Below are 14031 nucleotides of genomic sequence, written 5' to 3'. Positions count from 1 at the left end.
GAAGCAGAAAGAACTGACTTTTACAGGTGGCTGTGTAAAACAGCTTCATTTTGTCTCATATTTGAATGTGAAGTGTGACTGAAGAATGTGGGCAGATGAATGCTTAAAAGAGGTGACCATTAATATACATTTGACTTTATTTTGACTAATCCAAATTTCATGAGTCACTTTGAAAGAATTATAGTTTGGTGTCAGAATTTTTGTTTATGTGAACTTTGCTAAGAAGCTTTTATGAAAATGTACTACAGGGAAAATAAAATTTATATAACAAATTTTGAGCTTATATTTTAAGTATTTAATTTTATAAATATTTTTTTATTATTATTTACTTTTTAAAGAATTTTAATATCTTTATCTTTCATCATTTATCTTGAGGTACTCTATGTTTACATCTATTTGGAAGGGTTTATCTTTCAGAATTTTTTTGTAATTCTTTTGACCGTACCAGTATCATGCTAATGTTTCATTACACCATATACAGACATGTGAAACATTGATTTCTTAGTGCAAATGCACATGAAGTTGGAAAGAGTTTTGAAAAACTTACACTTTGTAGACAGACAACAACAGTATGTTCTTTATTCTTGAGGGCAGTCTTGGTGGTAATGGGTTGCTTTTGCTGACTCTGGAATGGGATTGCCATGTGAGAATATTCCAGTTTAAATGAGCTAATGTGTCTTTTAAAATCAAATCCAAGATTCAAGTTGAGCTTAGCAAGTGCTTTTTCTATCAATATTGAGTCTAATCTTATTTAGTTACCTAAAACCTTTTCAATTAAATACATACAAGGGGATTTGTGACGTGAATTCATTATTTTTTGTGATATACCAATTACAAAAATGCAACAAAGAAAAAGTGTGTTCTTCCTGTGAAAACAATGGGACCCTTCTTCAAAAGTGATCCTCTTGTGAAAACAATGGAAACCCTTCCTTTATAGTAATCCCTTCCTCACTATATGAATTTGTTTAATAATGAAACTGTCATTTGGTACAAAAATACAAGAACTGATACACACAAAAAAACATATACAATGAAACCCCTCACAACCGAAAACCCTTGGAACCCCAAATTTTTTCTGGTTTTGAACAGTTTTCAATTTACTGCGGTTTTTGCGTATGTTGGGGGGGGGTCTCTTTCTGAGTACATATGTAATGAGAGAGAAAGGATGCCATTTAAGAGTACCCAAAATTAAGAAAATTAATTTTTATAAAGTTTATTTTAAATACATTTATTGAAGAATTTACTATAACTTTACTCATAAGTCCATTGGAATTATGAATGATACTCTGCAATGTTTAAATAGTACATATAATGTTCACAGTTCAAGAGCCTGACTTGAAGAAGGCATGGAGCATTGTCTTTTGTTTCTGACATCATTATTTACCTAATGTGTCTTGTGTAAATAACTCCATGTCTTGTGCTGTAGCCAAATAACGGTCATCCTTAGCAATCACAAACTTTTATTAATCTTAAAGGTATATTGTATCACTGCTAGGTGATTCAGAACACACATTCTCATCATCATATTTATCACTTTCTTCATTGCCTTGATCACTTTCATGTTACTGAAACACAAGTTCACTTTCCCAGTCATTGGACTCATCCTCAACAGGAACATCATTGTCTAAATTATATAGGCACTCAGGGTCAATGTCCAGTCATAATTCACAAGCCAGTCAAGCAAGGAAATATCGTCCTCATAGTCATTCTCAACATTAATAGGGAAGCCGGCAACTTCAAAGACTTTGAGAATACTGCTTTGTCAGTTTCAATTTGCAAAGCATAAAAACTGAGGCCAATGCCTGGCTAATGTAACCCTAATATTTAATTAAAAAAAGCAAGCAAGCAATCTTTTATTGATCATGCTGTGTCTGCATGCATGTCAAGTATTGTTTAATCTCAAATCCGTGGGACATTTTCTGGGTCTTTCTGTTATCCATAATTAATCTATTTTAACATGTGTCAGGAATTTAGTAGCTAAAATCTATTTCCAGATTTCAAATAAGTTGTCTATATATGGGGTTTTTAACCATTACATTGAAATTAGAGATTGAAATTGGTTTCAGTATTCAGAGTTGGGTTTCAGTTTACTGGAGAAATAATGATGATATTAAAGAAGGTAAAATTCAGGACTGAAAGAAGATTCAGTCTTGATTTGAGGGGATTCCAGTATACTGAGGTTTCAGTTTTCAGGAGTTTCACTGCAAATGAATTCAGATAAAACGGTTCTCAGATCAAGGGTTTAAATCTGAGCAACTTTTGATAAATTTTTCCTATTCATGTTACCATGGTAAAGCTTGATACATTGAAACTGGATCCAAGGGATCATATTTTATTAAGTCTTATCTTATTTTTTACAGATGATAGTTGCTACAAGCTGTCTTGGCACAAGTCACCCACTGTTTGTCAATAGGAAATTTGATGTATGTATTGTAGACGAGGCTTCCCAGGTGCTTCAGCCAGCATGTCTGGGGCCACTCTTCAATGCCGAGAGATTTATCTTGGTGGGGGATCCCAAACAGCTGGCACCTGTGGTACGGAGCAAGGAAGCAAGGTAAATCTGACCCAGTGTGTACAATACTTGAGCATGTAACCCCAATTCAAGCCCAGAGCCATAAAATCAGATACAATACAAGGAGTTGGGTTTCTGTAAAACAGTTTATGTTGTGAAGAGTTTTCCTATTTAGGATCAGTACGTTTGGTCATTTGTCCTACATAGATAAACGTATGTAGGTCATTACTTAGATCCAGTGTTGCAATGAGCTTACTGTTTAAATTCCCAAATGATTTTCGTTGGCTGAAATTTCAAAATATTTTGAATTTTTCCAAACCCATCAAGTTTACCAATTGATCTTCCTAGAATGTACTTTTACTTGAATGTATCAGTATTACAATATGGTTCAGCCAGTGGTCAGATACTGAGACGGATTGATCCTAAACTTGGAATGTTACAAAATATCCAGAGGTTTTATAGAAGATGGATGATATCAACTGTCTTGATATTAAGATCAATAAATTTAATTTATTCATTGCCGTCTTCCAGAAATCTGAAACTTTTTACAGACATTCAAACATTCATTCTGTAACTTCTAATGTTTGATTTTTCTCAAGCTCTGCAAGTAAAAAAAAAAAAAATGAGTCAGAGAAGTACTTGTTGGTCTTCCTCATGCCTGTGTGCCATGTACTTTTCCTTTAACGGAATGAAAAAGGATCTTTAACGGAATGAAAAAGGATCTTTGGTCCTGATGGATGTGTTAACCAGGTTCACTCTTTCTGCACCATATTGCTGAAACAAGACCTCCTTATTTATCCCGATTCCTTCTTCCGTTTTCTTTTATTAGATTAAAAGCTAAAAATGAAGAGCAAAGCAGCCAGGGCAGTGGATATTCTATCAGACAGTTGTGACTGGTTTTGGATGTTATGGATATTCTATCAGTCAGTTGTGACTGGTTTTGGGGTTGTTCTTCTACTAAGGATAATACAAAAAAATGAGTCAGGTGTGCAATATAGTTCTGATAGTCCCTCTCAGATGGCATGAGTCTTTGGTGAAGAATTAATGTGATCTAGCAATAGACATACCCAAGAAAATTCTATCATTTCTCTACCTTGCTGAAGCAACCCTGGTGTCAGTGTTTCTGTTCTGGCCCTAACAGGCTTGTCCTGCTAGCTTTAATCTTATCTGAAGAGCCATAAGAGAAAGGATTTCATTCCTTTGATCTTGGAAAGGATTTTATGAGCTTGAAGGCATATTAAGGAAATTGGACTAGTACAAGGGCATCAACGTTGTCCGATTGCAGTCCTCGATCTCTCAGCTTGTGTTTCCTCTGGCTCTTTGAACAGAAAAGTTTACACATATTATGATAAGGTGGCAACCATTCCATCATTCGTACATCATGGGAAAGGAGAGATATGTCAAAACAATGACCTGTTGGACTTCCTTGCCAGTTTTCACCTGAATCAAACGCTGTCAGTCAACCTGTTCCACAACTGGAATTTTCACAATTTGTGACATGCTTTGAGTTGGATAAGTTTGAGTTCCTGGTGAGAGCCTCATTGAAGCTGCCTTCTTGCAAAACATTTTTTGTTTTAATGCCTTAGCTTTGGTCCATTGAGTGAACTGATTGCTCCTTCTCTGACCCCAACTATCTCCATTTCAGATTGGATGGTTCTATAGTCCTAATAGTGCAACTGCACTTCATAGCTAAGAACAGGATATGATCTAGAGGCAATCAGAAGATGGTCATTTTCTTGCCTGTCTTTGATTGATATGTCATGCCTGTCTTTGACCGATATGTCTTGTCTGTCTTTGATTGATATGCCATGTCTGTCTTTGATTGATATGTCTTTCCTGTCTTTGATTGATATGTCATGCCTGTTTTTGATTGATTTGTCATGCCTGTCTTTGATTGATATGTCATGAAAGTTGACAATGTATAATTCAGTCTATGCTATCAGGCACTGCTTGAAATATATGGTAAGCAGTCATAGGTTCGATAACAACTCCTTTTCTGGTAAATGTTGGGAAATATAATGTATCCCCCAAAGCCTTGTCTTGTCTTAAATGCACATACAATCACAGGGATGCACATGTGTGAAAATCACACAGATTCTATCAGTTTATGCACATGGAAAGCAGCGATGCATGAAAACTCTCATAAATTAGTTCAGAGTCATAAAATTTAAAATGTATTCTGTGTAGTATTAACTTTTTATTTGCCTTTTAAGATATAATGAAAAATAAGAAATAAAAAGAAATTAAAAAGTAAGAATACTTATTTAATCAAAATACCTTTGTCCATTCCAAAGTATGCAGATCTAAGTTAGTACAAAAGGATGCTTGGAAATCTTGCAAATTGTTTTTAACCAAAAAAAATGTACCAGAGGGCCTCTAATTGATGTTCTTTCCTCACATTATTGCATGAGTAAACTTTGGTCCATTTCCAGAACATGAGATTATAGTCTGTGGCTATGCAAAAAATAACTTATTCTTTTCAACTTCAAGTCAGTTCTTGCACAGATGTGCAGAGTGAATGGCAGAATGAAGAAAGTATAGGATGAAGTGGAATTTCTTGCCATACGGATGACTATAATTCTCAAATTACATCAGATGCCTGGTTAGATGAACCAGAAACCAAACTTTGCAAAGTTTCAGAAGTCTCAACTGTTACAATTCCTATGGTTACAACACACTACCAAGACAGTAGTTATGTTGTGTAATATTTAGAAAAATTATGGAAAAATAACCCTTTTATTTTGGAAATCAGCATGTGAATTTTCGACATCAAATCATGACATGCCGAGTCGCCAGATCACATTGCATTTTGGAGTAGAGATATCAATGAAACAGTATCTGTGCACTGTGGATAACAACCATACATAAAGAATAGTTTCTCAGCTTACTGAAGCTGGTTTAGCTAGCTAATCATATGCCCTGTCTGACAAAAGACTGTGAAAAGGGAGGGAGTCTATGCACAGAACACAATCCATACATACATATGGAACAGATTACACTTGGTCTGCACATTAATGCTTATTCAGCTAAAGGAGGCATCTTAATGAGGATTCCGATTTCAATGGAGACCAAACAGTGGATCAGGAAGAAAGGGAGACATATTAAGTTGGGTAGATAGTGAATTATTGTGATTTTTTCATGTCTTGGTGACATCCCCACTTTAGTTAAAATCCTGGCAGCATCTCTGCAACCACCAAAGTTGATGACATAATCTATTCTCAAGTATGAGTTCATAACTTTCACTAAATATTATATATATTTTTTCTTGGAAAGAAAATATTATTCATTTCTTATTACTTTATATTGATGTCATGTGTCACATCATTGTTGGGATTAGTTGATTCTGCTTTATAGGGATATAGACGTTGGATGCTCATGCACTTCCTCCTGCTGTTACCTATTTGCCAATTTGCCAATTGTTACTTGTGCATTTCCTCCTGCTGTTACCTATTTGCCAATTGTTACTCATGCACTTCCTCCTGTTGTTACCTATTTGCCAATTGTTACTCATGCATTTCCTCCTACTGTTACCTATTTGCCAATTGTTACTCATGCACTTCCTCCTGCTGTTACCTATTTGCCAATTGTTACTCATGCACTTCCTCCTGCTGTTACCTATTTGCCAATTGTTACTCATGCATTTCCTCCTACTGTTACTTATTTGCCAATTGTTACTCATGCATTTCCTCCTACTGTTACCTATTTGCCAACTGTTACTCATGCACTTCCTCCTGTTGTTACCTATTTGCCAATTGTTACTCATGCATTTCCTCCTACTGTTACCTATTTGCCAATTGTTACTCATGCACTTCTTCCTGCTGTTACCTATTTGCCAATTGTTACTCATGCACTTCCTCCTGCTGTTACCTATTTGCCAATTGTTACTCATGCACTTCCTCCTGCTGTTACCTATTTGCCAATTGTTACTCATGCACTTCTTCCTGCTGTTACCTATTTGCCAGTTGTTACTCATGCACTTCCTCCTGCTGTTACCTATTTGCCAATTGTTACTCATGCATTTCCTCCTACTGTTACTTATTTGCCAATTGTTACTCATGCATTTCCTCCTACTGTTACCTATTTGCCAATTGTTACTCATGCACTTCCTCCTGCTGTTACCTATTTGCCAGTTGTTACTCATGCACTTCCTCCTGCTGTTACCTATTTGCCAATTGTTACTCATGCACTTCCTCCTGCTGTTACCTATTTGCCAATTGTTACTCATGCATTTCCTCCTGCTGTTACCTATTTGCCAATTGTTACTCATGCATTTCCTCCTACTGTTACCTATTTGCCAATTAATCCTTTTTGCAAAATATATATCTTTTTGATTTTTTTAAACCAGTTGTACAGAAAAGTAAGCATTAACATGATAACAGTATGATTGTGATGTGCATGTATTTACACCATCTTGAAGTACTGAGATATACATGTATTCGCACCATACTGAATGACAAAATTAATGGAAGTAATCAATTAAGTACAAACCCATTTCCTTCATTGAAGTGACTGCCTTCCATTTATATTAAAGATATAAATATAAAAATATAATATATAATATATAAATATCAATATAAATAATCCTGACATTTAAAAAAAAAAAAAACATATTGCACATGCACACTTAGCCCTACAATATTTGGAGTGACAGTGCACCTTTAAACTGAAGAGCTTCAAACTTGCAGAAAAGGGAGGTAACTCTTTTCATATGGAATGCATGGAATAGGAGATATTGCTTTGCTGCTTTTGTTGTTTACATTGCCATTTTTCTTGACAATTATCATCGCTGATTTTAATTCAACTTTTTTTCTTGCCCGTGAAGTGCAAGACATAGGTGTTTTTCTCAATTTACAAACTCTGCATATCTGACATTGGTTACAAGGTGCTGGAAATGATTCCATCCATTTGTTTGGTGATTATTTTTTCAAAAATTGTTTCAATATATTAAAGCACAGGACAAAAGTGGTGTGGGGACATATCTTGTGGATTTATCAAGACCTTGTAAATTGAACAATTACCCTAGGACTTGTACTACAGACATTATATGAGTGCATTACACCACATGATCTTTAACTGTATTTTGCGGCAGTGTTTCAGACCTATATAAGAGCTATATGTGGCCTCAGCCCTAATTATAAAGAAAGAACATAGCAATAACTAACCTTTATTATCATCCTCCGATACTTGTTTAAGGATTTTGTTCCAGTTTCACCAAAATTTGTAACAATTCTCCTTAAATTGATATACTGCATTATCTTGCTTCTGGTATTTCAGGCAACATTAGGATTTATGTGAGGGGTAGACCATTACATGGGATGAAAAATAACTCTTTGGTTTTACAATTGCATATACTGGAGTTATAAAGAAGCAACGATTTCTTGGATGTTTGGAGGAAATTCTTTTCAGCCTGTAGATCAGTAGTCCTTTGAAATGATTGTTACATGTGACAATTTCATACTAAAAAAAAAAAGCTTAAGAGAGAAAGGAATCATTCTTTAGTTTATTAAACAAAGCATCTTAGATTTTACTCATCGAATAATTGGTAAGAGAAAGTCAGAGTACAGTTCTTTTAACAAATGTTCACAGTAGACATTTGCTCATTCCTTTCATTTCTTCCAGGATTTTATGTGTGGACTAGAAATTCTTTTTACAACAAGCAGGTTTTCATGCCTATCAAATTCGCACTAAACAAAGACAAGAAAAAGAAGGAAAATTGTGGGGGGAAATTATTTACTTGCTACTAGATGGAGCATATTGTAACCAAATTTATACTAAATGGGTTTGACTGCATATATTTTCCATGAAATTTCCATATGCATTTCTGCTGTTACAGAACTCTGGGAATGGATGACAGCCTATTCAGTCAACTTGATGGAAGCTCGGAAGGGGGAGCCACATTTGAATTGGACCACCAATACAGAATGAACAGGTATGAGTGCAACCAGTATGAATAAGTACCCTACTAATTAAAGTGAATCCACTGTACTGTATATACTTGCTTATAAAATTGAGTTCAACTGCAAACTGCACTGACCCAGATCTGTCATCAGATAATGTTCTGGGTCTTTACAGTTCATTAGGAGTAATCAGTATAACAAGCAACATAAACCCATATCTGCAAGTGCATTATGGGATGACAGATCAGGGTCCATGTTGCTTGCAGTTTGAATCACAGTCTAAGCAAGTATAGATATGCAATGGTTGGCTTTCGTTAGTAGAGTACCAATTTTCATGATTTTGTGTTAGTTAAAAGTCTAACGATAAAGAAATACACATGAAGAATGCACAAATTTTAATCATTTTCAAAACAATAGAAATATAGGAATTAAAAGTAGCGAGACAGTGACAGCAAACTCACAAACAAGTTAAAAGAAGTTTTTTACATATTTAATCACATTTAGTAATTCTGTATTAAGCACATGACAGGGAGGTGGCATTCATCCAAGTTACATGGGGATATAACATTTCATTGTGTAAAATGTAAAGTCAAATTTAACATCTCCACAGTATCAGTTACAGCACATATTTTTAGTGTCAGTATGGATTTGTCTCACAATTTTTTTTACAATCCTTTGGAATATCACTGGTTTCATCCCCCATGTTTGCATGCCAAGGTTCCAATAACCCTACACTATGGCATATCGAGCAGATATTTCTGTGCTTCGGGTCTGTGAATTTCATTGGATGCAGCGGCAAGCCACCACATACAATCAAAATTAAGTTGTTCAGATTTGAACACTGTTCCTATGTGATAGAGACAAGGGGAGCACACAACTTAAATCAACTAATAAAAAGGCAATTTTCCAGTACTGGTCCTTGTTTTCACAAATACCTTTCACTCAAATACACCTGTAATGGCTTCATTCTTGTGCATAGTCATACTTTCAATGTTAAACTTACAAAGTATCCTTTTTAGGTCAATTGTCACCACGGTTTTTGGCCAATGTACAATGCACCACGCTATTGGTTAGTTGGAATTACATGCTAAGGGAGGCAACACATGAAATCCAATAGATGTCGCTAGGACGAAGCACCAGTATAGCTGTTCGATCCGCCAAGGTGTAGATAGGGTTATTGGAACCTTGGCTAGCGAAAATGTTAATCCCCTTGAATTTGGCACCCAAATCATCCAAAAAGAAGACTGTAGTCTCATCCGTATTGCCAGTCAGATGTATGGAATGATCATGTTTCCTGTGCAGTATATAGATGAAATGGTGAAAATGGCTTAATTTTCTTTTAATGGTCACCATGTAGTGTCTGGTAAGTTTGCATTCAGTTATAATGCAACATAAACTTGCAGCCAGTCTCTGGAAGCGCAGAAACCTTTATTGTGCTGTTTAGCCTTGTTGATGAAACAATTGGAAGAAACATAACTACATGTCTGCTTTCAGCAGTCAAATTCTACAATGCATTCATCGACCTAAAGAGGGTAGCTTAGCTTCCATCGGCCTTCTCTGTAATTTCCATAATGCTCTTTATGGTTGATGAATGACCTGTTCTTATCCATCTGTAGATGCTCTTGCTACATCCAATGTTTAGGTCACAGTATTCATTCCATGGACTTTTGCATCTGTAGATGTTCTTGCTACATCCAATGTTTAGGTCACAGTATTCATTCCATGGACTTATCCATCTGTAGATGTTTTTGCTACGTCCAATGTTTAGGTCACAGTATTCATTCCATGGACTTATCCATCTGTAGATGTTCTTGCTACATCCAATGTTTAGGTCACATTATTCATTCCATATACTTTTGCATGATTAGGTATCTGCTGATTTCATTGCCATTGTTGTCAGGTGGGACTCGTGCTTTCAGTTCCAACTGGAGAACTGGTGGTGGTGGACATTTTACTCTGGTAGTAGACTTGAACAGTGAGAATAACTTTGGGGAATCTGGCTGTACATGAGGTAGAGGCGAAGCTGTACAAAAAACAAACGACTTCCTGGAAATATTCCTTGTTATATTCATCATTTTGGAACCATATAATCACTTGAATAGTACCTGCCTTAATTTATTTCACAATCATGGTTTGAAATCATGCTTTGAGTTTGGTTGCATTGTTAATTCCACGATGAAAGGTAAGTAGGATTATTAGCCTTCAAGTATTCTATTATATGTGTGTATGAAGAGTTTAGTTTTATCATTTTGTATAGCTATTTAAAATCTAAAGAGAACAGCGAACAACAAATTTATCTCATTCACTGCTACTCACCCGAGTTTGTATCAGTTATTCTCATTGCCTGTCATTTACATTCCTATTTGTACTGGGACATTCATAATGGGACTTACCTTTTAGTTATGACCTCATTTGGTATTGAAAGGACTTTAAAGAATACAATAATTAAATTTTTAAATATGTAAATAGAGTTTATCAAGTTTTCAGCAGTGTCAGTTTTACTGCCCTGTATTTTACTCCTAATTTTCAAAATTTGTGCTCAAAATGTTCAATTTTGGGAGTACCTGTATAAGAGACAAATGAACTACCTTCAGTTTGAAAGATGCTATCTTAAGGGCAATGCCTAAATTACAATAAGAAGAATTGTGGTATTATGTTGGCAAGAAAACAAATTTGTGAAATTCACACATATCATTATGTCTAACAAAAAATTCTCGGGACTGCTGGAATGGCTGAATAGTTGTGATGAAAATTATAATATTTGGATTTTAGATACACAACACCTAAATCATTTATACTACCTACAAATGAGATTAATATTTTCTTTAAAATGTTTGCTTGTAGAGAAATTATGAATTTAAGTAACAAGTTGGTATACAATGGCTGTTTAAAGTGTGGCTCAGTGACAGTGGAGACCCAGACTCTCAGTCTGCCCAGGAGAGAATCCATACAGCAGGTGAGAAATGATTCAGCATTGTTTTATATCTGTTATTATTTTATGCTTTATAACTGGAGATATCCCATTCTTGTGTCTTTGTCCATCTGTCTGTAATTCTGTCTCCTGAACCATTGGTGGAAATTCACTAAACTTTGTCTTTTGTTCATCCATATGGTAAGCATGTACATTTGGGGTATTATCTTTTGTTCCTTTTCACTTGGGATTACTGGGAAAGGGTCACTTGGGATGCCTGAGAAGAGGTCCCACACTTGGAGTACCTTTGAAAGGCTTAAAAGATGCAGTGTAATAAACTATGGCTGTTCAAGTTTTCCAAGGTGGTAGACCAAAAAAAAATCTTCAGTATTGGTTTTGAGTGAGTCATTTAAGAGATGCATGATATCTGAGTGATCAATGTTTGAGTTATATGGTCATGTTTAAGTTGGACCTAACTGCAAATAATGTAGATGCAACAAAATTGGGACTAGATTTCAGGGCAGGATTGGGACTAGATGTAACAGGATGGGACTAGATTTCAGGGCAGGATTGGGACTAGATGTAACAGGATGGGACTAGATTTCAGGGCAGGATTGGGACTAGATGTAACAGGATTGGGACTAGATTTCAGGGCAGGATTGGGACTAGATGTAACAGGATTGGGACTAGATTTCAGGGCAGGATTGGGACTAGGTTAAACAGGATTGGGGCTAGATTTCAGGCCAGGATTGGGACTAGATGTAACAGGATTGGGACTAGATTTCAGGGCAGACACTAAAAGCAATTTTGTGAATAAGATGTTTATTTATATTAAAGTCGAACAGTTATTAAATCTGACATCAAGCTTATGCACATAAAACCAACAATGTTTTTTTTAAACAAAATGATGGGCATGGAGTTACATCTGACATAAGAAAATAATATTGTCCTTAACGGGAACGAATCATAACACGCAACTTAAATGAGTAGTCAACAAGAATCAACAAATAAAAATTATAAACAAACATGATTAACTTGTGGATCTATTGCCATGGATGATCTACCTCCAGGTTTATCAAAGTATGAATTTACCCAACTATGAATATGTGATGATTATTCACTAGGGTTGAATAAAGTATGGAATTTGTACAAATACAGATAATATTTGATACACAAGTTGAGTCCGGCTTATGTACAAGCATATGCATTGGTTCAACTGTATGTGTATACCTGTATTTCTTAGATGGGACGCCTAAGCTTGAAGTGATCAACAGCATTTTAGCAAATGTTAATTTAAGAAAGATTTGAATACATGTTACACCCACACATCAACAATTTCATAATGCAGGTCCCCCAGGTATTATCATTAGAAAAATACTGTATGTAGTTAATTACAGTTTATGATTACAAGGTAACTGTCTGTGGGAGAGGGGATAAAAATGATATTTTTTAAATTTAGCAATATTTAAACGAATGGGTATTTGTCAATGGCAAGCCATGACATTAAAGTTGTCCTACTTCTTGTGTCATTACAGTTGTTTTTGTTGCTATTGTCATCATTTTTGTCATGAATATATTTATCATCATCTGTTATTATTATCAGTATTATCATTTTAATTTTGCATAGATTGTAAATCCATTAAAATAATTTTTCTGCATTCCTTTCATTAAAATTTCAATATCAGTAAATTAGGGTTTTTCTAGGTGACCTTTTATAAAAGCCATCGCGATAAAGTATTTTGCCAAGTGTCTCAGTCTTATTTGCTTGAGTGGAGATCTCATTGTAAAAGACACCAGCTTATCAAGGACAAAATTAATGGAATCTTTATTGTCTCAGTCTCTATTACCTGATTATATAAATGACACCAGCTAATAAAGGACAAAATTAATGGAATCTTTATTGTCTCAGTCTCTATTACCTGATTATATAAATAACACCAGCTTATTAAGGACAAAATTAATGGAATCTTTATTGTCTCAGTCTCTATTACCTGATTATATAAATAACACCAGCTTATCAAGGACAAAATTAATGGAATCTTGATTGTCTCAGTCTCTATTCCCTGATTATATAAAAGACACCAGCTTATCAAGGACAAAATTAATGGAATCTTGATTGTCTCAGTCTCTATTCCCTGATTATATAAATGACACCAGCTAATAAAGGACAAAATTAATGGAATCTTTATTGTCTCAGTCTCTATTACCTGATTATATAAAAGACACCAGCTTATTAAGGACAGAATTAATGGAATCTTTATTGTCTCAGTCTCTATTCCCTGATTATATAAATGACACCAGCTAATAATGGACAAAATTAATGGAATCTTTATTGTCTCAGTCTCTATTACCTGATTATATAAATGACACCAACTAATAAAGGACAAAATGAATGAATTCTTTATCTTAATTGCACATTCATACTCAACCTCCATTACCCCATTGTAAAGGACATTAGCTATTAGAAGACAAATTCCTTATCCTAACTTCATGGCATATTATTTTATTGACAAAGAGGACACCTGCACATTAATTACAGATATTTCTGGTCGCTAGAATGTCCTTTAGAGAGGTCATACTTTATTATTGGAAAGGCAGAAGTAGTGACAGATGTTTTATTCGTCTTATTAATGATATTCATAATCTGGACAAGGATATTTGCTTGAAACGAGTGAATAATAGATATATTTCCTTGAAATGAGTGAATAATA

General features: G+C 35.0%; 1 protein-coding gene across 1 annotated transcript in view; it reads left to right on the top strand.

Moving 5' to 3' along the window:
- Positions 1 to 14031, top strand: part of LOC149777581 (DNA replication ATP-dependent helicase/nuclease DNA2-like) — a 99534-nt gene that overhangs the window by 79179 nt on the left and 6324 nt on the right. Inside the window, exons 24-26 of the mRNA XM_089941409.1 lie at positions 2361 to 2554; positions 8346 to 8441; positions 11254 to 11365. Coding sequence (XP_089797535.1) covers positions 2361 to 2554; positions 8346 to 8441; positions 11254 to 11365 — 402 coding nt within the window. The remainder of the gene's footprint in view (positions 1 to 2360; positions 2555 to 8345; positions 8442 to 11253; positions 11366 to 14031) is intronic.

The sequence above is a fragment of the Sinohyriopsis cumingii genome, chromosome 18 (assembly GCF_028554795.1).
Source record: "Sinohyriopsis cumingii isolate HCF-2022 chromosome 18, ASM2855479v2, whole genome shotgun sequence".
Taxonomy (NCBI): Eukaryota; Metazoa; Mollusca; class Bivalvia; order Unionida; family Unionidae; genus Sinohyriopsis; species Sinohyriopsis cumingii.
The sequence above is the reverse complement of the archived record's forward strand: the minus strand, read 5'-3'. Positions and strand labels throughout refer to the sequence as shown.